Source organism: Halichoeres trimaculatus, unplaced genomic scaffold (assembly GCF_033239565.1).
Source record: "Halichoeres trimaculatus isolate MK-OKI-2021-1 unplaced genomic scaffold, fHalTri1.1 fHalTri1_scaffold_1, whole genome shotgun sequence".
In the NCBI taxonomy this organism is placed as follows: Eukaryota; Metazoa; Chordata; class Actinopteri; order Labriformes; family Labridae; genus Halichoeres; species Halichoeres trimaculatus.
In genome coordinates, this window is record NW_027437179.1 from 1,414,545 (window position 1) to 1,441,694 (window position 27,150).

The following is a 27,150-nucleotide window of genomic DNA, read 5'->3' on the forward strand; positions in this document are numbered from 1 at the left end:
CTAAGACCAAGGAGCTGATCATCGACTTTCGGAGGACTAAAACAGACATTCTACCACACATCAACGAGGAATGTGTGGAGAGGGTAGAGGACTTCCACTTTCTGGGAGTCCACTGAGAGAAGGACCTGACCTGGACTGTGAACACCTCTGAGCTACTGAAGAAGGCCCAGCAGAGTCTGCACTTCCTGAGGGTGCTCAGGTAGAACAACATCCCCCAGAGACTGCTTGTGTCTTTCTACAGGTTCATTATCGAAAGCATCCTGGTGAACTGTCTGTGCGTGTCGTACACCAGCTACACAGTGGCTCAAAGGACGTCACTGCAAAGGATCATCAACACAGCCAAAAACATCACAGACTGCCCTCTCCTCACGCTGGAAGAACTGCACCATTCCTGCTGCCTCCGAAAGGTGGGAACCTCTCAACCCGGACACCACATGTTTAATCTGTTACCATCTGGCAGGCGGTACAGGTCTATCAGTACAAGGATAAATCGGTTCAGAGACAGTTTCTATCCAACAGCAGTGGTCCTGGGGCCTCACATGGTGGAATACTCTGGTTGCTGATGATCTTAAAGAGGCAAACTTTATTTCTCAATGAATGTACAGACAAACTGACATGCTTCAGCAGTGTCATCTGATATTCTAATAAGAAATAATTACAAGAGCTTCTGTTTGACTTCATCTTTTTGCATTTACTCAAAGTTTCTCTTTGGATTATGGAGAGCATTTTTCAACCCCATTTTAGGAACCAGTCCTCTGGTTCAGGTGATTCTCCTGGTCCATGAATGTGTCTCAGCTGAAACTCTGAAAAAACATTTCTGGTTTAAAGATGTTTCCACAAAAAGTCGCCTCAGTGTTTCAAGATATCATTTATTAGGCTAATTCAGGTAATGTGCATGCTGTTTTACCTCAGTCCACTTCATCATTTAGGACGTCGCTCCTCTAGGAGTCAGAACGATCCTTCAACAAAAACACCTCTAAACTCAGGAGAAACAGAGCTCCATGTAAAAAACAACCACCATGCAGAATTCAGGAGACCAGACCACGTCAGAACCGTCTGTCCTAAAAGGTCTGGAGTTAATTCTCACTTCCTACGGCTAGATCATGTCCTCTAAATTACATCCCTTAGAACACGTCCTCGAAACCGTTCATGTCATCTAAACCATCACCATGTGCTTTAAACCACGTCCTCGAAACCACATCAATGTCCTCTAAACCAGGTCCATGTCCTCTAAACCACGTCCTCTAAACCCGGTCCATGTCCTCTAAACCACGTCCATGTCCTCTAAACACGTCCATGTCCTCTAAACCACGTCCTCTAAACCAGGTCCATGTCCTCTAAACCATATCCTCTAAACATGTCCATGTCCTCTAAACCACATCCTCTACACATGTTCATGTCCTCTAAATCATGTCCATGTCCTCTAAACATGTCCATGTCCTCTTAAACCACATCCATGTCCTCTAAACCACATCCTCTAAACATGTCCATGTCCTCTAAACCACATTTATGTACTCATAACACCTTCATGTCCTCTTAACCATGTCCTCTAAACCACGTCCATGTCCTCTTAACCAGGTCCTCTAAACCAGGTCCTCTTAATCATGTCCATGTCCTCGAAACCACACCCATGTCCTCCAAACCACGCTAATGTCCTCTAAACCGGGTCCTCCAAACCATGTCCATGTCCTCTAAACCACGTCCATGTCCTGTGAACCACGTACTCTAAACCATGTCCAGGTTCTCTAAATGTGGTCCCTTTAAAACCACGTCCATGTCCTCTAAACCAGGTCCTCTATACCAGGTCCTCTAAACCAGGTCCTGCAAACCAAGTTCACATCCTCTAAACCAGGTTCTTTTAACTGAGTCCATGTTCTCTAAACCAGGTCCTGCAAACCAAGTCCACATCCTTTAAACCAGGTCCTTTAAACAGAGTCCATGTCCTCTAAACCAGGTCCTTCATACTAAGTCCATGTCTTTTAAACCATGTCCTCTAAACCATGTCCATGTCCTCTCAACCATGTCCTCTAAACCACGTCCTCTAAGCCAGTGGTTCTAAAATAGGGGTATGTGTACCCCTGGGGGTACGCGAGGGCACTCCAGGGGGCGAGCAGGGTAAAGAAATGTATAATCACAAAATAGCAACCAAGCAAAAGTCCTTTAACACATGTATTTAATCAGTGTTTGCCCAGTAGGTTATTTCATTCCATTACACCCCCCAAAAGCAAGAGTCTCCCTCAGACCAGGAATTCTATAGAAAATGCTGAGAGATGGGCTGAAAAAGGCAGAACTAGAACTGCCAAAACTTTGCGAGTATTGGGAAAAATATGCTTGATAGAATTTACATCCAGAAGTAGCAAGCCAACCAAGGCGTTGTGATTTTTTTGGAACGACAGTTACATGAAGCACATCTTCAGCAGCTTCTTTTGTTATTTTTATTTTTCATTGTTATTTTTTTAGCAAATCTTTTATCTGAAATAAAGTTTTTGTCTTCTTTGTGAAGAAATGTTTATATATGGTTAAGTTAATGATTTCAGTTTGAGAACAGCTCTTGGTTTTGATACCAGAAGAAGACACTTATTTCTTTATGCACAAATCCTTCCTTTTTAAAACATCTTTAGTTATTTTTTATTTCAAAGTTTCAGTAGTTGTAGTGTTTTGTGCCTATGACAATTCTCAGGGTTTACAATGATGTTATTGTCTAAAAAATATCCTATAAATCTGACACTCACAGTAGCTCTCTGTTTTATGTCTTTTTTTCCAAACAAAACTGCTTTGTGCTAGTTAGGGGGCACTTGGCAAATAAAAACATTTCACAGGGGGTACATGGCTGAATAAAGTTTGAGAACTTCTGCTCTAAGCCATGTCCATTTCCTCTCAACCACGTCCTCTAAACCATGTCCTTTAAATCACTTCTAGTATGTGTCTCAGAGTCAGGGATCAGTCTGAGTCCAGTCAGGGTTTGGATCCTGTTAGTTTGTGGTTTTGGAGTCTTGTGGGTTTCTGCGTCACAGCTGGTTCAGCTCCTTCCTCCTCAGGATGGACACGTACGACGGGTGTTCCACGTAGCTGTAGTTGATCACGCCTCCATCCTCCTCGTATTCTACGTCCTCGTCCATCTCATCAGTCTCGTCATCAGCTTCACACCTGCTATCGGAATCTGACCCCTCTTCGTCCTCCTCGTCTTCGTCTTCATCCTCCTCATCCTCCTCTGGCTCCTCCTCGCAGCTCATCCTCATCTTCCTGCGGTTGTTGTTCCTGACAGAAGCTTCCAGAGCTTTCTGCCGCCTGTAGAAGTGGGAGAACTTGTTGAAGATAATGGTGATGGGCAGGGCCACCACCAGGGTGCCGCCCAGAATGCAGCCGCCTGCCGCAAGCTTCCCAGCCACCGTGACGGGTACCACGTCTCCGTATCCCACAGTGGTCATGCTGACCGTCCCCCACCACCAGCAGGCGGGGATGGTGTCCATCCCTTTGTCCTGGAACAGACAGAGAGAGGAGAGGCATGATTACTGTGTTTTGAACAGGACTTAGATCTTTTTTTTATCAGAGCAGCAAAAACTATTTACAGCTCAGCTCATTTACTGCTTTCCTCCTGGAGTGTCTGAGACAGAGCTCAGCTCCACCCAGTGCTTAATTTGTGCCTGAGCCAGCTGATCTGGTCCAGGACCTATTTGACCTGCTCTGGCACCTCTTTGATCTGCTCTGGGACCTTCCCTGTCAAAAAAATAAACTGTGTTTTTATCTTTTTTTACCCCTGTGCTTTAATTCTCTCTGAAGTGACACCTGTTGTCTTAATTCTTATGCGTTTTACTCAGAAATTAGGTAAATTAGGTATTCATGCTGTCACGTGTCACAACGCAATGCGCATTGGAATGGTTTTGTTTCCACACCGCGTGCAAACGACACTAAACAGCCAGGTGACTGACAACGCTGTTACTGTTAGCCTGCTAAACTATCAAAGCGACAATAGTGTGAAAACGTTGTGTAAAGTCTCATCATTGTGTGGGCATGATGAGCGCATCATTGCTTTGTTTGTGTACCCTCGTTTGGCAATCAGCACCTTGGACAGTCACCGAGCGAGCTGCGCTGTTTGGTGTCGTGTGCGTGCGTGTACGCGCGCGCGTGTGTGTGTATAAAGTTGCAGCGTGATTGACAATAAGTCACAGTGACAGAGTGACACTCTGTTTAGGCTTTCTTTTTAAAATAAAACATACTATCCCAAATCAATTTCCCCTCCATTTGAAGGGAGAACACATGGAGCAAGGACAGGACAGCCAGTGAGAGAGACAGGAGGAGGGGAGCAGGGAGGCCTTTGTGGTGACCACAGTTTACAAGAGAAGACAATCAGTCAACAAGCATAAAGTTATTCATGGACAAAGCGCACAACAACGTGGCAAAAAGACAGGAAATTTAATCAAACTGTGCCTGCTGTTGGATACATTATTACTGTGCAGTGTGTACAACTCATCATTCTAGTGATTTTTGGTCATACATGTTTTCAATTTCATCCTTCCAAATAGAGACCTTTCTACCTGATTTTTGTCTTGATTCTATATTCTCAGGCTTTTGTTAAATTTATTGTATTTATTTTTTCTGATGTGGTGCTTACGTGACAGTGACGCACAAAGAATTCTGTTAGCAATATGTTTGTTTGCAATATGTCAGTTATTTAAATTGCTCATTCCAAATTAATTCCAAGTGTTCTGATGGGCCAAATGGTGTGCCAAATGTTGCTGCAAATGTTAATCTACTCGGTAGGTGTGGAAATTAAGGTGAAAGAGACAGTAAAAACGTGTTGAAAGCCAACGTGTAGGGGGACCCGGCACCTCCTTGGGGACAAATTAAGCATAGGCTCCACTTCACTTCTGATTATCTGATGAGCTGACACCACATTTTTCTCTACAGGTTTAGTACAGTTCAGTGTTCACAGCACTCAGCATCCTTCAAAACAGCAGAAATGTGACATTACTGACCAAGCGGTTAAAGCGAACATCTCATAAGGTTATACTCTATCAAAAAAGGCAAAGATGCCCCAAAATATAACTTAAAACTCTTCTATTCTCACACAGCAGCATCAGGACGAGCTGTCCAGGTCTTAAAGAAATAAGTTTGTTTTCAGGAACACTTTAGAGCCGGGTCAGATCCTCTCTGAAATAAAGACTGTATGAAAGAGAGGAAGAACCAGAGAGAGTGTGGCGTCTCACCTCTTCATACTCAGCTGTGTAAGCTATCACAGCGAAGACGGACACTCCCACGGCAAGGTAAAGCAGCAGGATGCCCACCTCACGGTAACTGTGCTGCAGAGACAACAACCCGGGAAGAGAAGTTAGAGGAATCAGACGCTCCTGATCAGACACAGAGAGGAAATAAAAAAAGATCAATCTCAGCTTTGAACAGCTTTAAAGCTGGATCTATATCTGTCCTCTATGTTTCTATGTTTTTCTGTTTCTATGTTTGCTCAGAGAGTTTTTGGCTGAACAATCCTGAAATCCAGACTCTCCCTGTAGACTTTGAAGGCACCAGAGGAGCTGTAATAAACTCTCCACATCAGTCGGATCTTAAAACAAAGAACAGCTCCACCGAGTCTTTTGGTAAAAATCTTGACTCAAACATGCTCAGTAACAGTTCCTGATGCTGCTCAGGTGAGCTCCATGATGACATGGAGGAGAGCGTCCTACTGATGAAGAAATCCTCACACACAGAGGATCCATGAGGCTGTAAGATGACCTCTGCTCCTCCTCTCACACACGACACATCATGTGGAGCCATCCTGTGTAATGAAACCCTGCAGCAGACCACTTAATGATTCTGTATCAGCAGCTGAAACTGATCCTCTCCATACGGTTTATACGGACATGAGAGATCTGAGGTTGAGACTGTTTTCTAGATCTCTCATTACTATATCTCAAGTTTCCAGCAGACTTCAGACTCAGGCTGTGAGTGTTAATGCGTTCGATTCTGCCTGCATTGTCTCTTCCCTCTGTGATTTTATGAGACTGGAATGGCTCATCTATCTGCGGTTGACACATCGTACAGGATGGTGTCAGGACTTGACTGTGGATCAAACTGGAGTTAAACTCAAACAGCTGGGGTCAGTCTGCTCCTCCTTAAAACAGCTCCTCACACCCTTAGTTCAAAATCCTGATCCTGTGGAACCAATGGTTCTAAGATCCCCAGACTGCTGCTCTGAGGAGCTGTCCTTTTGAAATAAAATGCAGAAATTTGACTTGTTTTAAATTTCAAACTTAGTTCTCCATGCTTTGTGATGCTCATCTTGAATATTGTTGAGTTTATTCTGGTAAATGTATATTTAAAAGACTTTTCAGGCTCTAGCGCAGCTCGTTAACGCTTTTACTCACGGAGACCAGAAGCTGGAACATTCTCATGTTTGGTTCCAGAGAAAATCTATCCCAAACCTTCTCAGTCTAAGTTTTTCACCGGTGTCTGGTTAATTTTTCTTTATTTTCTACACTATTCAGGACAGAAACACACATCTGACAGAGTTTGGGGGAGGTGTTAGGAAATAAAAGCTTTGAGGGAAAACACGAAACACCTGAATGTAACCTGAACATGAATTAAATGTTGCTGTGTTTTTTCTCTCAGACAAACCTGTGAGGCTTTTTTCCTGTGTGTAGTGAAAAGAGCTCAGTATTGTGATACATGACTTACATAAGAAAAGTAAATTAGTGTAACTTATACATCTTTTTTTCTGTAAGTTAAAGTTTCTATAGTTTTAGGAGTTCACTGTATACATACAGTACAGGGCCTGAACTCCTCTCCCTCTCTGGATCTGCGGTCTGCAGCTGCTCAGTCTGAGTTTATCAGATTCAGAAAGGTCAACGGACAAAAAGTCCCAGAGAAAATGAAAATCAATATGAAAGTTTTAAATATCCTGGGAGCTTTCTGCGCTTGGTGGATGCCAGCCAGAGTCTGCTGACCAGAGTCTGCCAAGAGTCAGGAAGTAACATGGTACACAACTGGGTCTGAGGGAGAGGGACCCAGTCCAAACTCACCCGCAGAGTTGCCCCCAGAGACCGCAGACCGGTCGAGTGACGGGCTAGCTTCAAGACCCGGAAGATTCTCATTAACCTGAAGACCTGAGAGACAGATAGACAGAGGGAAGGAGGGAAGAGGGGTCATGAATTAAGTCCTGACGACCTGCTGCACCTTGATTCGACTGGCCAGGGATCAAGAAGAAAAACTCATCTGAAGCACAGCATAAATCAGCTGACAGTCCAACCCACTGGTTCTGTCCTTTACCTTCAGAGTGACAAACCAAGCTGAGTCCCCTGGTATGGATTTCACTCTGTAAGCTGATTTAAGTTGAGGACAATTCCCAGATGTAGAAAAATCAAGCTAATTTGAAAGTGTCCTAAACTGCAGTTCCCTGAGTGTCCACTAGAGGCTGTCTCCACCACAGGAGCAACCACATACACAGCCATTCAAGAAATTCCTGGCTGTCGTAGAGTTTAGGGGGGAGGAGTTGGTGTGATGGCTCGGTACTGTTTTGTTTGTTAAAGTTATTTTCAAGCTTTTCATGCCTTGGTTGCCATGTTTGACTGACAGATAGGCATGTTGCAGCTGGTCACCTACCTGTTTTTACTACCTGTTTTTAGTTTAACAGCAGGTTTCATGGGCTGTGTTTCTATCACACTTCTTCTCAAATCAAAGCCATACTTCTGAAGTTACTATCAAATATAGTTGTGACTTGCCGGTGTTTCCATGATGACTAGAATTTTGCACGCCTTGAGTAAAATCAAGTCCAGCAAGATTCAATTTGCTGTATGATGAGGAATGAGAAAGGAGTAGCGGCAGTAACCATGGACACCCCAAACATTTGAAGAGCTGACCTGTCATTTTGTTAACAGGTGGGGGCAGAGGGGGCAGCTAAAATATTGTGACATCTGTCCGGACACTACAATGATGATGATGCCGAATGATGAACACTTGTTTTGTTTTGTTTTTTTCTCTGGTCACTGTCGGCCGTGATCATGTGGCTGAGGAGGTGAGCCAGGTACGTCCGTTACTTGTGTCTGATGATGTGTTTTTGTTAAAAAAAAGACATTTGGGTGTTTACATTACCATTTCTGATGCAATATTTAGATTTTGTTCTAATCTCTGTGTAATGGAAACATAAAAATGACTCAGCAACCAAGCTTCCTTATCAGACAGGGCGTCTGAAGGGAGGGAAAGGGGGCGGGGCCAAGAGTGTAACCTTGGACAGCAATGGTGAGGACTTTCATTATGCTTCATCATTCAGAAAAAACCCTTTTCCTTCTTAAATTCAGCCAAAATAAATTCTATCAGAAGACAGGAATAACTTCCCTACAGGAACAGATATCCGTTTGTCCACAGGGGGCGCCAGACTCAACACAAAGGGAAACTTTCTGACTGGAGCTAAAAATCTCTCCTCTCCTGTTTTTAATGTGTACTTTAAAAAAAAGAAATCTTTAACAGTACTTCTATTCATAAGAGAGCTGTGGAGAATTTCAGAGAGCTTCACTGAAAAAATAAACTTGTCTGTCTATATTTAAAGGTTACAGACACCATTTCAATCTTGAGCTCATCAATGTTTTTCCACCTGTATGAGCCGTCCCAGGTCTCCCAGCTCAGACTCTGAGCCTAGGGTGAGGTCAAAGAGCAGCGTGATATATATGGGAGCCACAGACACCATGTCGATGATGTTCAGGGGGTGACGGAAGAACTTCTTCCTGTTGGGCGCGAGCAGCAGCCGCGTCACCACCTGCAGGACACAACAGACATTACTTACCAAATGGCATCATACATTTCATCACCTGAGAGGCCGCTGTGTCTCACCACTCACCTCGAAGGTGAACCAGCAGATGCAGAACACCTCCAGAGCCTGCATGGTGGAGTCCTCGACCGGCTTCCCCTCGCTGTCAAAAGTCTGAGGGAGGAAGAGGAGGAGGAGAGGATCAGGTCAGGGGGTCGGAGGTCAAAATCTGTGCGGTGATCAGGTGCAGGAATTAAACCGTCAGGAATCAGACCATCACTTCAGAGTTTAGCTCTTCATGAGACTTCATTAGGTCAAAGGGGAGGTGTTTTGACCTGAACTAAAGGAGGTCTGAGGTGGAGAGATGCAGTCAAACTGGATGAAGAGCAGAGAGGAGAGAGCAGACACTTTCCTCTCCTTGTCTGTCTCTCAGCTCTCTTCCTTTAAATTCTGTTTCCTCTGAGCCCTCATCATGCTTCACGGCTGGATCTGCTTTGTTTACACAGTTCATGGTGCAGCTGCTGATATAATCTCCTTCTTTGGGACTTTAATAGGAACTCTTACTGCTTCTGATCCCACTGAAGCACCTCTGGCGGAGCTGTTAGTGGGTCTGGATCAGGTTTTATGAAAGATTATTCTGGCAGGGATCCAGCTTTATTCTTCAGTTTGTGATCAAATTGTTTTTTAGGTGTTTGAGAGATAACCAGAGGATTAAATCAGCTTCAACAAAAGATTTTCAGAGTCTAGAATTTAAGGTTCAGGGCAGCTGCTACTTCCCCTCCGAAGCCTCTTAATCCATGTTCATTCTGTTTGGTGAGCATCTTTAACTGTTTGCAGATGTGTCTGTTCATAAACAGCTGGATTACCTTCTTTGCAGTTGGATTTATCGGCAGATTTGTTGAGTGATGACATCAGTGGACTACCCAGACAAAGGGGCCTTGAAAAAAGGTCACACAGATTATGCGGATGTGTGTTTAAGATTTATAAGGGTCCAAATATGGTAGAAATAATTCTTTGGCCAGAAATCAGCTCAGTTTTCCCAAGATGAGGAGAAAAGTGTGTTAAAATCTTTGAAACCTGGCACAGTCAGCTACGTATCTCTACAGTTTCCACCCCTCTGCACCAACCTGGTACTCTGGGATGCTGTTGATGCACATGGTGGCGATGGATGTGAGCACCACTCCGATGGAGACCAGGCTGAAGAGTTTGCTGGGGATGGAGTATCCAGGGTTCTCCAATGTCAGCCACAGACACTTCCTGATGCTCCCGAAGCGGACCTCCTGGAAGTGCTGCATGTCTCTGAGCAACCACAGAGGAGGAGCAGAGAGACTCACAGAGGACACAGTCACCCTAGACATGACCTTTCCAAATAAAGCTTTTCCAGTGATGTACCTCTTTAAGTCAGATATCTCGTCCACAGATGTGTCGATGCTGCTGGCGTCGCTCTCGTCGTCCCAGCTGCGGTGGCGGCTGCTCTCCAGCTTACGGTCATGGTAACGGTAACTGCAGCAGCTGTCCAGGAAAAACTCGTTGATGCCCCAGTACTCGATCTCCTGACTGTGAGGGAGACACCAGGGAGACAGTTTTTAAAACTTGCAACTAAAAAAACTCTGACACAATCAGAATCCTCCTCCTCCTCCAGGAATCAGATTGATTTACACCAGAAATCCAAATCCAGAGTTTGGATTTCTGGTTTTGACCGAATCAGCACACAATTTCTGTCCTGTTTGAGGATTTTGCTCACATTTTGCTGGTCCATGCTGTGACGCACAGACAAACAGTCCGTCTCTGTGTGGAGCACAGAGAACCTGTGCCACTGCTGCACAGCTGTACAGCTGGGCCTCACATCCACAGCGTCCCCTTCTCACTCACTGTGACAAAACACAGTCTCAGAAACCAATGATTTTAAGTTGTGCTTACTTAGAGTAACTGAAGTCAAATCAGCAGTTCACCACTGAAAACTCAGACATTTGAGTAATTTGAACTTACTAACAAATTTTAAGTTATCATAGCTAATCCAATTAAGTAATTGAACTTTGGGGTTTACAGTGAATGAGAGAGAATAGAATAGAATAGAATAGAATAGAATAGAATAGAATAGAATAGAATTGTAACAAGTAAAATGAAATTGAAGAGAGAGGGACGGACCTGAAGGAGAAAACGCACAGCTCTTCCATCACGTGAAGTTTACCCGTCTGGTAGAAATTGAGGACGTATGGAAACAGACCAGGATTCCTATCGAAGTAAAACTCCTTCTGCTGCACATCGTAGTCATCGCACACCTATGGAGAGGAGATTATTCATAACTGAGGTGAACTCAGGAGAGACGTAGATGAGCAGAGTTGAAGTTATTATTGGACTCAGAGGACAGATAACCGACCTTCACCTTGTTTTTCCAAATAAAAGTTCATGCTGGCTAAAGCCTGGTCACCCACCCGCAGGATGTCCTCCTCAGAGTCACAGGCTAACAGTTTTCCCAGTCTGGTTTCAGGGAACTTCTTCAGCGTGCTGGAGCAGAGACTCCTCCTCAGACCGCCGACATTTACGTGAACCAAACGGTCCTCAGGGTCCCGAAGGACCCACTTGGGCAGATTCTCCTTCACCATGTTACCTGGGAGATGCATGCAGAAAGACAAGAAAGAAGGATTTTTTCAAACTGTATTTATGAGATTGATCCAGAAATTGTCTTTGAGCTGAACTTTTTGGCCCATGCACCTCCTGTGACGTCTTCCTCGTTTCTTTTGCTTACAGTGAAAGTCTGTTTTTCTTTTGAATAAATCTCCTGTCAGCTCATCTTGCTTTTGGATCTTAATAAAAAGAAACTGATGGCTAATCATGACAGATTTCCTCTTTCACTTGTTTATTACCCGGGTTTCGCACCGAGTCAGCATTTGCCTATGAGCTCTAGAAAAATGGAAAAAAACGTCAGTCGATGAGGAGCCTCGGTTTATTTTTTGATCCTGATCTTTGAGTGTTTCAGTGATGAGCTCATCCTGATTTCATCCACTCAGCTGATCGCTCACTGAGCCCAGACTGACTCTGATCTGATGCTCAGACCTCTTAATGTCCCTGTTCCCTGTTCATTGGTTCAGAGCCAAAACCATTTCACTGGATTTTACATCTTAGCAGAGAGAATACAAGTTTCACTCTGAGTCCTCACTCTCTCTCTCCATGTGTGTGTGTGTGTGTGTGTGTGTGTGTGTGTGTGTGTGTGTGTGTGTGTGTGTGTGTGTGTGTGTGTGTGTGTGTGTGTGTAAAAGAGACAAGGGGATGCGGGGATGAGTTTCTAGTCACACCCTCTCCGGGTCCTGTTAGTCATGTCAACCGTCCACTTCACATTTTTCAGTTTATCACCTGCCGACAAACTGAGGCATGTCACCCAGTTTGTGTGGGTATCTATACACACAGTCGTTTCCTACATTTTGGCCTCAATTCTTTGCCTCAAACACATTTCAGGTCACAGAAAAAAGAGAGTTTAAAAACTCAAAAATAAGGGATGATCTGAGCTTAGTGACATTGCGCATTATCCTGCTGGAAGTAGCCATCAGAAGATGGGTACACTATGGTCATAAAGGGATGGTCAGCAACAAGACTCAGGTAGGCTGTGGACTTTAGACCTGGCTCAGGTAGTACTAAAGGACCAAGGTGAACCAAGAACACCTCCCCTAACTACACCATTACACCAGCAGCAGCTGAAGCGTTGATCTATGTTGTTCCCTCCTGATCCTGAGCCAACCACCTGAGTGTGGAGCTGAAATCAAGACCCACCAGACCAGACAAGGTTTTCAGAGTGCTATGGTCCAGTTCTGGTGAGCCCGTGTGGATTGCAGCCTCAGTTTCCTGTTCTTAGCTGACAGGAGTGGCACCCAGTGTGGTCTTCTGCAGACCTAACCCTGAAAGTCTGTTCATTCTCCTCCGACCACTGGCATCAACAAGGCTTTTAGTCCCAGAGACCAGCTGCTCACCAGATATTTGCTCTTTGGGTCCATGCTCTTTAGACCCTAGAGATGGTTGTGGGTTAAAATCTGGGTAGATCGGCAGTTTGTTAGATCCTCAGACCATCAACCATACCATGTTCAGAGTCTCTTAAATCCCCCTCTCCTTCATCCTCATGCTCAGTTTGAACTTCAGCTGCTCGTCTTTATCATGACTAAACACTGCAGAGCTGCTGCTGTGATTGGCTGAAAATGCAAACATGGTATAAGCAAAGTTCTGGATCCTCAGCCAAATTTATGGTGCAAATTCGTGCCTCTGTCACTGTTCTACTCACTTTATTTGCATGTGAAGGTGACGTAATGTTTTTTGCCACAGTGTCAACAGACAGAGATGAGCTAGTGGGCTCCTTTCTGCAGACTGGTTAGGGTTAGCGGGTTAGGGGTTATAAGTAGTGGTCCTGATTGATGTGATCAGTTTTTTTTTGTTAGCCTTTACTCTTCAGAGTGAATGTCTGGTTCTGGGGTTTTGACCAATCAGGGTCAAGTATGTGCCCCTATAATTGATCCCTATAATTAATATTTAAAAAACATGTATCAGATTTTTTCCACATTCACTCTCAGATAATCCCCCTCTCCTCATCAGTATTAATCATGACATGTGGACTTCTGTGATCAAGTTAGAAATAAAAACACAGGTGCAGCCAAAACAGAGAGCGATTCCCACAGAGGCTCACTGACTGTCCTCTCATACACACACCCACACACCCACTTTAAAATTAAACCACAGGCGAATAAATAGAGTCTACATCAAACCCTCAAACTAAGGAAAGATTAATAAATCCTTTTTTAGTCGCTCTCTTTCACCTGAAATCTTCCCACTGATGCCTTTAAATATCACATTGTTGGGCAGAACGTTGTAAGTGTCTGCCAGGAAGCGTAACTCAGTCCTGTTCTGCTGGCCAGATTTAATATCGCCTAGCAACAAGTGAGGCTTCAGGGAGTCAGGGCGATATTCAGGGATCATTATTTCTCATGATTTGTTTTTTATTTCTGATCAGAATGACACCTCCTGAGCAAAGCTGTGAAGAAACTTTCAGCTGTGTCACAATTTCACTGAGTGAAAAATCACATTTTTCAGAGGAGTTGCACAGGGAAAGATTAATTTTCCTTTATATATGTTTTTAAATTAATTGAGGTACATTTGAATGTGTTTCTTTGAGTGTGTAACCTTTAGGTAACATTCTTCTGCAGAAAGCTTTATATATTTTATATATTTTAAAGCTTTATACAGACACTCTTCAAACACACCTCATGTTAAGATATCTTGCCATTTTTCTCTGCTGATAACTTCTGAACAAATGATATGAGGGGTCTCATTAAACATGAGACCCCTGACCTTAGAGAGGACCAAGAACAGACAGGAAAGACAAACTGAAGGTGATCAGAGGTAAAGGGTCAGAGAGCGATGAAAAATCATCCAGGTGGTTAAGAGCAGTAGCAGTTTTATGGATAAAATAAAGAAAAAAGATCAAATTGGTCTGAAAATACATCATCGTGTCTAACAATCTATCAGCAGCCTGCCCAGGTCTCCTCGATGAGAGGGAAACATATTTTTCTGTGCTCCACAAGACGCCTGATTTCACCTGACAGCTTCCTCCACTAGCTTTAAAACCTCCCCTTTGGAAACAGATGTGTGACATCACTGAGACATCAGGTTTTATACAGTCTTCAGTCAGACGTCCAGGGCCGTGGTCTCAAACTCAAATTACCTGAGGGCCGCTAAGCATTCAGTCTGGTCACATGGGGGCCACTTCAGGTGTTCCACAAAAAATAAAATAAAATAAAAAATAAAAAAATAGTTAAACATCTGTTCTTCTCAACATGAATTATTCTACAGCCATATTTATCTCTTCTTGCTGAATGACACCAAAGAGCGCTTTTTCTCAGAAAGCTGGGCAATATTTGCTCTGAGGGGGGTGGTAGTTTAAAACCTGGAGTATGACTTGAAGAAGGACATCACTAACGCCCCCTTTACACCACAACTCAACCAAGAAGGCAAAAACACAGAGAAAAAAAAAATCAAAATTTATATGGAAATGCTAACAGACTGAAAACGCTATAGTGTGCATGCCAGTTGCAGTTGGTGATATACCTGTAGAAACACAACCTGAGCCCTCTGCCAAAATAGAGGTGGGCTAGTCATGCATTTAATGTTTTTGGATAATGATCATACATCCTATATATTGGATATGTCTTCACTGATTGCAGAAGTAAAGCAATAAATGCTCATTTTGTTTAACACAGGCTAAAGGCTAAGACACCAGCTTAAGGCTGAAACACAGGCTAAAGGCTCAAACACAGGCTAAAACACAGACTTAAAGGCTAAAACACCAGTTTAAGACTAAAACACAGGCTAAAGGCTAACACATTAGCTAAAGGCTAAAACACAGGCTGAAGGCTAACACATGAGCCAAAGGCTAAAACACAGTTTAAGCTTTTTGTGCTAATGTTGATTCCAACCCACAGTCAGCAGTTGCTCTGCAGTGGTCTGTTCAAACTTGAGAGTCTCATGTAAAACCAAATGCTATGTTAGCTCTGCTTGGTGAGGTTGGAGTTGGTAGATGAGCTCAGGTAGGTCATAACCAGGATTCACCAACGTTACATGTTACATACACATCTCAGAGCACCAGGCTGTGAGTAGAGCTAAATATAGCTGGCTACTAAACTACGGTACAAACTGACAAAGTTAGCTTGTTGTCAGGTTTCAAGGCGTAGCTCTACCTAACTGTTGATAAAGACCTTACCACATGGAGTTGGATCTGGTAAAAAGTTCATTCGTTCATTCATTATCTGAACCACTTATCCTGTTCAGGGTCGCAGGTGGCTGAAGCTTATCCCAGCTGTCATTGGGCAAGAGGCGGGGTACACCCTGGACTGGTCGCCAGCCAATCACGGGGCTGACACAGACAGACAACCATTCACTCGCACACTCACACCCACGGACAATTTAGAGTGACCAATTAACCTGAGGAACATGTTTTTGGACTGTGGGAGGAAGCTGGAGGACCTGGAGAGAACCCACACCGACTGGTGACCTTTTACTTGCTGTAAGGCAGCTGCGCTAACTGTTGCACCACCATGCAGCCCCTGGTAAAAAGTTATCCTAAACAAAGAAAAAGTAGAGTTAAAAAGAAGACCTGATCCCCATTCATTTCCAAAACAAACACACACCTTGTTCAAGGTCACCTCTACACAACAGTGTGTGTGAGACTGGGCCAAAGGGTGACACTGCAGTCCAATAAAATAGAGTTTCCTCAGATCCTCTTAAAGAACAGGAACTCTCTCCCTTAAACTCCACAGAACTAATCATTTTTCCGATTGTGCTGTGTTCAGTGTCAACTGGGAAATCCAATATTTTGTCTCTCCAACACAGCTTGGGTCTTGTTTAAGTCTCACACATCTCAGCGCTCATGTTTTCTTCCTCCATCACATCAGGCTTCAGAACAACATGGTCACCTGCTGCCTGACGTATCACTGACACTGAGTGCCGCTGCTGCTGTAGGAGAGATTTATAAACACAATGAGCTTTTACACAATACAACGAGGTAATAGACAAGTGAAAGAGGAAACCTGTCATGATTGGCCATCAGTTTCTTTTTATTAAGATCCAAAAGCAAGATGAGCTGACAGGAGCGATGTTATCCATGAATAAGCCCCCCTTTGATGTTCAGAGCATTGCTATGTCCGTTGCCGACCCTTTGGAAGCAGTTTTTGTGCATTAAAAATAACTATAACATGATCAGTCTTCATTCTGAGGGTCTAGCTTTGCTTTCTCAGGTCAGAAAAAGATGCCAGTATTGATTAATGATCATAAAAATCTCTTTACAGGAACTTTAAGTGGTTTAGCCCAATTAAAGATTCTTTTTGAACGTCACCTGATTCTGATCTCATCCAGTCTAAGAGCAAAAATAAATCACATCAGAGACTTCTTTACTTCTCATTGCAGAGCTATCAGTGAGTGCTCTGGCTCGGGTAATGCGATCCTATCACTCCTGGTCTCTAATTGCAGAGTGAAGATAATGTCCGGATGATTTTCACTCAGGTGTACAATAATGTGGAGATAATGTGTTGAAAGCCGAGTGTCTGGGTCTTCCCCTCACTTCTTCTTCTTCGTGCTCAGATTTAATCTGCTCACAGCTCTGATTTATGGACACAGAGAGAGCAAACAGCCAACTCTGCAACTAAAGTCTGTTTACATGGAACAGAGCAGTGGGAGTGTATGTGGGAAGCATGTTAGCATTTTATGAAACAGGCTTTGGAAGTTTCTGGATCATATGAAAGCTGAAGAAAAACATTCTAAGGAGCTGGACGCCTGAGCTGAGTGAGGGGCTTCAGGCAGGGGATCATGAGTTTAGTCAGGGGCATGCGCAGAGGGGGGCCACAGGTCATCCTGAAATCCAGCTATCCCAGGCTCAGAGTTAGGATTTAAGATATATTCTTTGGAGCAACTTCTGTTCATATTGTATCACAAAAATGTGAAGTTTCAAAATCTCACCATGTTAGATGTCCATTTCTTACCACTCAACCAAGGCTTTACAGAGAGATTACATTAATCTGAGTCTCCAACACTGGTCTTCATTTTTGCTTCACTCTCTCGGTCTCCAACAATATGTTTGAATTCTGTGTCAGTGCTCACCTCAAAACTTCTCATCCTACAGTTTTCACACTACGGCTGCCACTTTAAAAAAAATAATAAGTTCAAACAAATTAAAAATGACAAATTGAATCCATCAACCTCACCAGGCCTGAAGCTGATATATACGTATATACATACATACATACATACGTGTGTGTGTGTGTGTGTTTTCTTCCTCTATTTTTTTTCTTTTATTTATTATTATCATTATTTTTTTCACCAGAACATGTGTTCAGAGAAATAGAGCAACCTTTTGATACCTTTAGGAAAAAAAACTCAGTCAGAGGAAAAAAACATGTTAAACCGAATTCAACATGTTTGTCCAACTGAACATAAGCATCCTGGCTCCTGCTCTGACTACCCCCATGATGCTTTAAGTTCTCTCTCCGATTCAGGTCTCTCCGCCATGTTTGACCCTTCTCTTCCTTAACAAAACTATGAACAGTCACTCCATCCAGAGGCTCTGCTGCTGATGATTTTTAGGGGCCGTTCACACGACAACGGTTTTAGGGTGAAACGCAAAAGTTTTATTGCGTTTCAGCCTCGCGTTTACACGGAAACAGCGTTTCAGCCGACCTAAAACGCAAACTTTTGAAAACGGCCACCAGCTGATATTAAATGTTAATGGGACATAAGTATATTCATAAACACACACAGAATACTCTGTAGTGAGTAAACATAAAGTTTATGTGGGAACAGAATCCACTTTCAGAGTTGGTCTTAGTCTTATCAAGCATCTTACCGCTGCCTGTGATCATCTCAGACTGTCAGATCATCTTTGCACTGAACTGATTTCTGTTTATAGCCCACACACCAACACATCAGGATTTTCCAGGTTTGCTGGTTGTTTTTTGTCAGAAGTAGGGAATATTTTCTTTAGAACCTCAAGAAATTTCCACTCTGAGCTTCAGACGGATTTATCCCTCTAGGAGAGGGTCTGCTGCAGGGGCCACCAACTAAGTCCCTGTGGCACCAGGCAGCGCAAGTACCACTTAAGGTGCCTGCCAGGCATGTTCCAAAAAGCTCCAGTGGTAACAATGGAGCTCCTTACTACCATCATTGTTGTGATAATCATTAGAAACAATTGTGATGAAATTGTGTGACATAATTAGCATTGACCTGTGAGCAGTCTCTTCCAATAGTATTACCACTTTTACGATTAATGTTATTAAAAACTGATCTGTGCAACTGTGTTCAGAAAGTTTTATCAGACAAGTGGCCCTTTATGCCACTCATTTCCTGTGAGGTAGCCCTCGGTCTCAAAAAGGTTGGCGACCCCTGATCTCAGACTGGTTTGAAGCCTTCTTTCAGCATCATTTGAAAATAATGGTCTGAAATGGTCCCCTCCTATTGATCAAACATGTCCACATGTTGGTTAGACAGAGGCTGAGCTCAAAACACTGAACAGTGATTTTTTTTTGAAAATGTTCACAAACACAAGAGCTCATGGTACATGAATCAGTCTCATGAGAACATGACACTCACAGGTTTTTGAAAATCCCAAACAATTGTAATCAAGAACAAATTAACCAACTGTAAAACCCTGAAAGGAGGATGACTCTGATTATAAGAAAGCCCCTGTCTTTTCAAAACCAAGCTTCAGAAAAAAAAACTCTGAAAACCAAAGTTCACCTTGTTTTAGAAAAATTTTATTATGAAATTCTGAGTGAATCATTTAAAAAAACTGTTATAATTGTAGACTGTTGTTATGTTTCTCAGTAACAAACTCGAACACACTCCGTCAGTCTCTTGAAAATGTCGGCTTTGAGGACCATGATTAACTTTTCTTTTACAGTTTTTCAATGGTGGACATGCAATCTTCAGACATTCTACTCTGTAATGCATTTTTATCTGCCTGACAGTTGTTTAGCGTCTCTGCTGTGTTGACCATCATAATCTTAAAATAGCATCATAACTCCGCCTCAGTTCTCCATTAGCTCACCTGACTTTGGTCCACTTTGCTCTGGACAATCAGTGTGCCTCTCCATGTCTCAGCTCATGTCTATAGCTCTAATGCCGCAGCCACACCAAATGCCAACTCACTAATTTAATCGCGCCGCGTGAACGCCCGAGAATGGACGCTGGACTATTTTGACAAGCTGAGGGGGGAACGTTAGCGCCTCACTGCGCATGCAGAGTAGAGAGCCCGTTCATTTCAAGACCAAAAGCCCAAAAGAGCATCTGAAAAACAATAAACTGTGGCTTCAAAAGCATGACAGGAGAGTGTGTGAAAGCTTCAGAGATCACAATCAAGGCCTGCTGCCTCTCCCTGGTAATCCACCAGCCCTGCCTGGCTGTTCCCTGCGATCTCATCCTCGACCCCCTGAACCTCCGACCCCAACCCCAACGACCCATGTTCCCGGAGGTCTCCCTGGGGATAATGAAGGGGTAAAGGAAAGAGAGGACCACAGAGAACTTCCATCTTTTCCCTGGCTCTGCCCCTGCCCCGCTCCTCCCTCCTCTCTCTCAGGCTCAAAACTCCGCTGAGGAAAACACAGTCAGACTCAGTGATGACCCGTGCAGGCAAATCCAGCTGGAAACGAATATTTACAGAACTTGCCTTCAAAACCTGTCTCCTCAGCGACTTTCACCCAAACCTGATCCTTTCTTTCTGGTCTCTGTAGAGTACACATGTCGTATTGTATTACTCTGGATAATGACACACCGCATGGATTATTTACTCCTCCATCTTCCGGCGGGATATTTCCCAATGAAAAAAATCTAGTCTTATTTTCAGATCGATACGGTATCTGACAAAAAGTCTCCCAAACAGCTGGACGCACTCTCTGAGTCTTGTTTGGTGACACCTTTAGACTGCTTTTGGCTGATTGTCTCGTATATCTTGTGTCTTGTTGGGGACTTATTTCTTATTCTTATTCTCTATTTATTCTCTATTTCTTAGTCTTTTGCCACAGGAACATATTTAAGTGAGAGAAACATTGTCATTTTTTGTGTTTGCAGCAGGTTTTGGTGTCAGCAGGAGAAACAGTCTTTATGGAGAGCAAGCAGGAAGGACACAGTCCAGTGTATGACATCCTGGTTCCCTGGTTTGTAATCTGAGGAGGATTTCTTTCTCTCTACAGATAGAAAGCTTTATGAAGAGCAGCCAACAATCTATGACACAGATCAGCTCCACGCTGGGTCACTAAGGACAATCAGTGTTTAGATTTCTTGACATTCTGATGCATCTGAAATGATGTATCCTCCTCCATTGAACACAAAAACATCTTTAAAGGTAAGCCCACAAAAGGAATATTATCAAGATTATTAAAACAAAGACCAGACATCACAATGAGTCAGACCCTCCAAGAGACTCCTGTTCCTGGACACATTATCAGCTCATATTAGGGAGAGGGAAAGTTTAACCTTTAATGAAAACTACTGAACAACACTGGCAAACAAATCAGTCACACACTCACAGTCATGTGGAAATATATATATATATATATATATATATATATATATATATATATATATATATATATATATATATATATATATATATATATATATATGTATGTATGTATACAGTTTGTGTGTGTGTGTGTGTGTGTGTGTGTGTGTGTGTGTGTGTGTGTGTGTGTATCAGAGCATACAAGTGGAGTGGCGAGGATTTCCGCTTCCCCGCTACCCGAGGTGCCCACTTCCATCACTCCCATCTCTAAGTCCCACCACGCCACTCTGTCCTTTACTCCTCAGGGCTCAACCGAGTTTGCTCGTCCGTTTCACACTTGCTCCAAAAAAATGTGCATTTATATTTTACTCATCTTTAATTGAAGCCTTAGACTCCAAACACATGAGAGGAAATAAAATATCTGTGCTCAGATACTGTTCTTAAATAGATTTTGGCCCTGATGTGGGAATGCATCAGACTCTTGTTGTATGAGGAAACGAGTGGACGTTGAGCAGGATGGTGCCCCACTCAACCCCCATTGGAAGAAAAAATCCTGCTTTGCGCTAGGGGTGGGTGGTATACCGGATTCATCACTGTCACCAGTATCATATGTTACCACGAAATGAATTTTGCAATACCGTCAATACCACGGTAAAGCACTATTACACATAATTTAGTCCAAGTCTTGTTTCTGTATAGGGGAGACTTGAGAAGACACTTTTCTGCCACAGCCATTCTGAAAATACACCTTTAAAAATACACCTTTAAGGCCATAAACACAGAGTCAGTGACGTGACGAAGTAAACATTTACCGTGTGCAGAAAGTGAAACAGCTGGTGTGCATGATGACTCTACCCTGCTTTGGACACAGACTGTACATCGCTACAGGTAAGTGTCTATGGTCAAACCTCAAAACCTAAGATGTGATAAAACCATTTAAAACCAACAAAAGTAGTGGCATCAAAATAAACATTTTGGCTGAAACCCTAGTTTGCGGGCTATGAGCTGCTTCATTCTTCACACGCTTTGAACCCTGGGGCTCAAACAATAGTGAGGCTTGATTACTGTTTTTTATGGTCTGACGCAGTGATTCCCAACCTGTGGGCCCCCCTGGTGGGCCCACAGGTTGGCAAGTGGGTCGCCAAAGCTTTTCCAAAACAGTTTGATTTTTGTGGGGGTGGGGATGAAGTTATGTAAAAATAAAAACATTTCAACATGTGTTAGTGACTGTGGAGCCTCCAACATGTTTCTCTTGTATTCAGTTCAGTCCTTCATGTTCAATCTTTATTTTAAAAAAGTGCTCTCAGAATGCATCGTATGGCTGGGTTTCTGCTACATGTAAAGGATCGTGGCACACCGCCACGACAAAGTAAAAGCTGCCATGCCTTCAGAATTATGATCTTTTCTTTTTCCGATGTTTCAGACGTAAATTACATTGCACATGGCTCTTATATGCAACTAAAACTTTCAGAATGCCACAAACATTTTTTGACACTTCCCAGAATCAAACACTTATCTTTCAGAAGCGAATCATCTCTCTGTGTTCTCATGTGAACGAACTCACACTCATGGTTGGATCATAACACGGTCTAAAATGATAAAAGACAGAGCTCTGGTGGGTATTTGCCGTTCACAGCTCTCAGCTCTCGGCATTGCGCACAGCGGAGTTCCACTCCGATGCACACAAGACGCACAAGACGCACAGTTACTGGAGAAAAACAATTCCACGCTGACCCTGATCATTCATCATTGTTTACAGATGCATGTTTTCTGTGTATAAAGTCAGCGCAAGCAGAAGTGCCCCTGTCACTCTCAGTGGCGTTTTCTCCCGGAGGCCAAGGGAAGCCATGCTTCCTCTCCTTTTTTAGACTGTAGCTGTGATTTAATGAAAATATTCCTTTTTAACAGTTTCGATACTTCTTCTGTGTTTTGTCACTGTCATCTCCTCCTTATTTCTCTCCTCTAGTTATTGAGCATTTTACAATGTGTAAAACAGCGCCCTCATAAATGTTCGGTGGCAAATACGTGGTGAAAATACGTGGTGAAAATACGATACTGCACGCTGTTGTCAGCAAGGAAGCCAAGCTGAGTTGGCGTCCCTTGGTGAAAAAAAACAAGAATGATTAACCAATCAGATAAGGCTGCGGTCATGACACTGCTCACCTGTGATTGACCAAGACTGTGCCAAGGGAAGCCACCCCGTCTTTGGCCTCAAACCAATCAAATCACAGTATCGTCATCATCAAGCCACTGAATGAAATCAGGGAGGTTAGCACATTAGCAGTGTGCATGAAGCGGCCGGTTGTGTGCTTGAGTGGGCGGTTGAATGAATTTATAAGATGTTTAAGCTAAGTCAAGAGGACGATGTACGTGTGTGAATGAGTGAGTGAGAGTGGGAGAGCTAAAGGGCGTGTGTCAGTGTTCAAAGTAAGTAAAACGAATGCTCTCTGGGCACTCTTACAGGTCGTTCCGTTACATGAAATAGCGATACAAACTGCAACATAGCCTAAATGTACCCCACTCCCTAAAAAAAAAATACAGATAAGAGGCTTTGTCTCACTTGGCTTCCTCAAAAAAAATCTCCACGCCACGCCACTGGTCACTCTGTGGTTTATATTTGCTTTAAATTTCATCCTGATCAGTTTGCGGAGTCTGTTATGATGATCAGTGCGGTGCTTACACTGAGTTCACTCGTGCATATTACACTGCAACTGATCGCTGTTCCTTCTCCTGCTCCTCCAGGAGTCACCTTTCTGCTCTCTTTGGGACTGAAGTTATAGTTTTGCTGTTTTCCTCTCATTTTTTAAAAATCAGCAGAGGAGTTTTCCTCCAGCTTTCAGAGATCAAACCTGAAAGCCTTCATGCCACTCTGTACCTCTGAGCAGGGGCGTGTCCAGACTTTCAGACTGGGGGGCGCAAACATATAAATTATTACCATTTGTCTTGACTCACTACTTTAAGTAACTAAGGTTGTTTAACTATTATCAGTGTATGATTTTAGAATAAAATGTACTGTGCATCAGCCTGTCTAATAAATTTAAAAAAACTTTTTTTAAGCCCAGATAAAAAGATAGAGCTGACTGTAAACTGTGCCATTAGATAAGGCTAAACTATGTTTGTGTTAAATTGATAATTCATCTATAAAGGTTTTAAGATGTAGTATGTTTTTATGTATTTAGCAGTCGGGGGTGGGCCGCGAAAATGTCTGAGACTTACAAGTGGCCCTGGGTTGGAAAAGGTTGGGAACCACTGGTCTAACGAGCTTCAGAGCCTCATATCATCAAAACCAATAAATTTCTAGATTATTTTCGCTATCATTAAATTACGTGCCAACGAAAAATACGAGTTTTGCCGAGCTTTGACAGAGTTTAGGCATAAATAGCCAGCCTGCTCCGGTGCATCCAGCTGGATCAACTGCTGTCATGTCAGCAGGTGTTTCTGCTGATGGGAAGGGACAACAAGCATTGTGCTGGTTTGCTATAAGTTTGTTTTCACTTTTTTGTCCAATAAGCATGTAGTCCCGAGATGCCTTTGATAGACTCCTGTTCTGAGGATGAAGCCTGAGCGCTGTCCAGCGCCACATTGTTCTGCTGGGACATGTTGTTTTTACTCCTCGTTAGTGATGATGATAGCTGTAGACCAAGCATCTGCCTCAAAAGTTTTTGTTTTTCTGGTCGTGGTTCAGACTCTGAGTCCGAACTGTCGCCCTCTGTTCTTCCATCAAAACCACTGCTACCGATCTCAGTATAAGTCTGTTAGTTGTCTGAAAAGCATGATAGCGACAGTAAAAAAGACATCAGTGAAATGTTCTGTCTCATGCCACAGCCGTCTGTATTACAGCAGCAGTGTTTATGAAATCTTTAGTGCTTCATCAGAAAACCCTACAGGCTTCAGAAAACATACAGAACATACACTTAGGAAAACTCACAGGACGACAATCTAGTCATGTTAATTTTTACAAATTTAATGGTCTCCAAAATGTTATTAGTTAATTGCTCACCATTTTTAAATAAAATGCAAAAAGGTTTTTTTTTCTGTAAGTTTTCTTTGTTCCTAGGTTTGCTCACCTGAACAGTGCACTTTAAGCTCGAAATGAGACAAGCTTCTCTTCCAAAAGCACATTGTGGGCAAAGGCCTTTTTTTCTTAACCCAGTATTGGACATTTTCCACCTGCTAGATAGGATGTGTACACTTATAACACAGAACAGAGACAGAATCATGTTTTACATGCTGGAAAACAGCGATATAATACCGTGTTGGCAATATGAAGGAATAATACCGTGATATGAATTTTAGGTCATATCGCCCACCCCTACTTTGCACTCCTTTCATAATTTTAAAATTGCATATTTCATCTATTGTTGTAAAAATATAAACAGAAATAGAGGTTTAATTTGAGATAAGACCTTGCAGTCAGATCTGTTTAGTCTGTTTCTATAGTTTCTTGTTGAAGACCACAAAGGTGACTAAGTCATGATAAGGGCTGAATTAAGTGTCCTAGGGTATCTTGGGCCACTGGTACCTGGTAGACACACGTGCTAAAGTTTGGGACCCCCTTCAGTGAGTGACTTATTAGACTGTTTAAAGACAGCAGGGTCATGTCTTTCATCAGAGGGTACTACCCTGGCATTCTCAGGACACAGCCTGCGGTGTTATGCAATACAAACTAAAAGTTACTTATAGTGGTGTTAAATCGCTGCCTAAAAAAGCAGCTGATTCTCATCACAACGCCAGACACTTAAGTCCCAGATCTGTACTGTCTGCAAAGAAAAAGGATTAAACGGAACAAATAGATTAAAAAAAAAAAAAAGATTTCCAAAGTTTTAAGATTTTGTTAGCACAGACATTCCTGATTGTGTTTTTCTGCAGTTTAGGTACTAATGAAGTGGCCTTTTAATAAATCTGTGATCAGCTGCAACACATTGTATGCCATTAGAGGATCATCACAAACACAAAAGACTCTGATATAAATACCGTTTACATATATATCTGCCAGATTAATAACTGTCACATCTGTCAAACCACTTCAGTATCAATATGTGTCTGGATTTAATTCTTCACATCACCAGCATTAACAGAGGAGCAGAGGGACAATGTGTCTGTGTGTCTATGAGTCTGTAACAGCATGCAGGAGCCTGCTGAGCTCTCAGGGGAGCTGCCATATACTGCACACACACACACACACACACGCACACGCACACGCACACGCACGCACACGCACACACACACACACACACACACACACACACACACACACACACACACACACACACACACACACACACACACACACTTAACGTTGATCTATAATTTAGCACATGAAGAAGCTTCAATCACAGCCGTAAAATAAATAAATAAATGACATTATAAGAGCCCACACATCTTCAATAAGTCCATCCAAACACGCACACACACTGATGTATGAACTCAGGGGTGTACTTAAGAATAATTTTGAGTAAAGTCAGTTATCATTGATTACTCACAGTTTAAAATGATCATATCTTTCATTTGAGACTTACCTGAAACTTTTAATCACGATACTCCCTCATCACCGGATCATCCTCCTCTTCAGACCTCACATTTACCCCATGGCGAGTTTCAAACTTCTAACTTCTGGATCCATGAACCTGTGGTTCGATCTCCTCCTGTCCTGACAGCACAAACTCAGAGTCCTCCTTCTTGTTAGGTGAGGAGGACAGAGAGACAGCTGTGGACTCGGAGCTTTCCTCCATCTGAATCCTCTCACGGTCCGTCTGCTCCCCGAGGACGTCTTCGGCTTTTTCCGGCTCTCTTACCGGGAGAGAGGCGAGAGCCCGCCGTTTAGTAGCACGGGGTGTTTTAAATGACGCGTTTGCGGCCCCCAGTGGTCACTTTGGGACCGTGATGATTATATTTTCATGTCTTCATTATTTTACCTCATTAAAGCCTCAGTCTGCAGGTTTATTAACTCATTGAGATTCCTGTAATAATGCTGCTATTTAATTTTAATGAAGTTCACTGAGACCTGCGGTGTTATTCAATAAACCAAAGTCTGTATTTGTTTTTTTTCTGTCTTTCACTCTACTTTTTTTCTTATTTCCATTCACTTTTTCTTTTCCCCCATTTTACTATTATTTTTGTTTTGTACATTTTAACATTTCTTCTATTATCATTTAAAAATACTACTACTACTACTACTACTACTACTACTACTACTACTACTACTACTAATAATAATAATAATAATAATAATAATAATACCTCATTTTACCTCCCGGTTCGTATTCTTATTTTTTCTATTCTCACCTTACCTTCCTTCCTACTTTTCTGTCTTAGTTTTTATTACTTCTTTAAACAATTTGCTCTTTCAATTCCTTCCTTTTCTGCTTTCTTTCTACCAAACTTTCCC

General features: G+C 42.7%; 1 protein-coding gene across 2 annotated transcripts; it reads right to left on the minus strand.

The window, feature by feature from the left end:
• Positions 1-702: 702 nt before the first annotated feature.
• Positions 703-26,531, minus strand: LOC141798250 (delayed-rectifier potassium channel regulatory subunit KCNS2). Of its 2 annotated transcripts, none has more exons than XM_074680099.1 (10): positions 15,477-15,539; positions 11,173-11,348; positions 10,886-11,019; positions 10,130-10,294; positions 9,865-10,036; positions 8,828-8,911; positions 8,585-8,746; positions 7,017-7,100; positions 5,208-5,300; positions 703-3,479 (listed from the first exon to the last, which is right to left on the minus strand). In XM_074680099.1, exons 1-10 carry the CDS (start codon positions 15,517-15,519, stop codon positions 3,009-3,011), a joined length of 1,584 nt encoding a protein of 527 aa, XP_074536200.1. In that variant the 5' UTR covers positions 15,520-15,539; the 3' UTR covers positions 703-3,008. The 2 variants fall into 2 exon arrangements, with proteins under 2 accessions (XP_074536200.1, XP_074536210.1); XM_074680109.1 differs by lacking the exon at positions 15,477-15,539 and adding an exon at positions 26,282-26,531 and having other exon boundaries at positions 704-3,479.
• Positions 26,532-27,150: the final 619 nt, after the last annotated feature.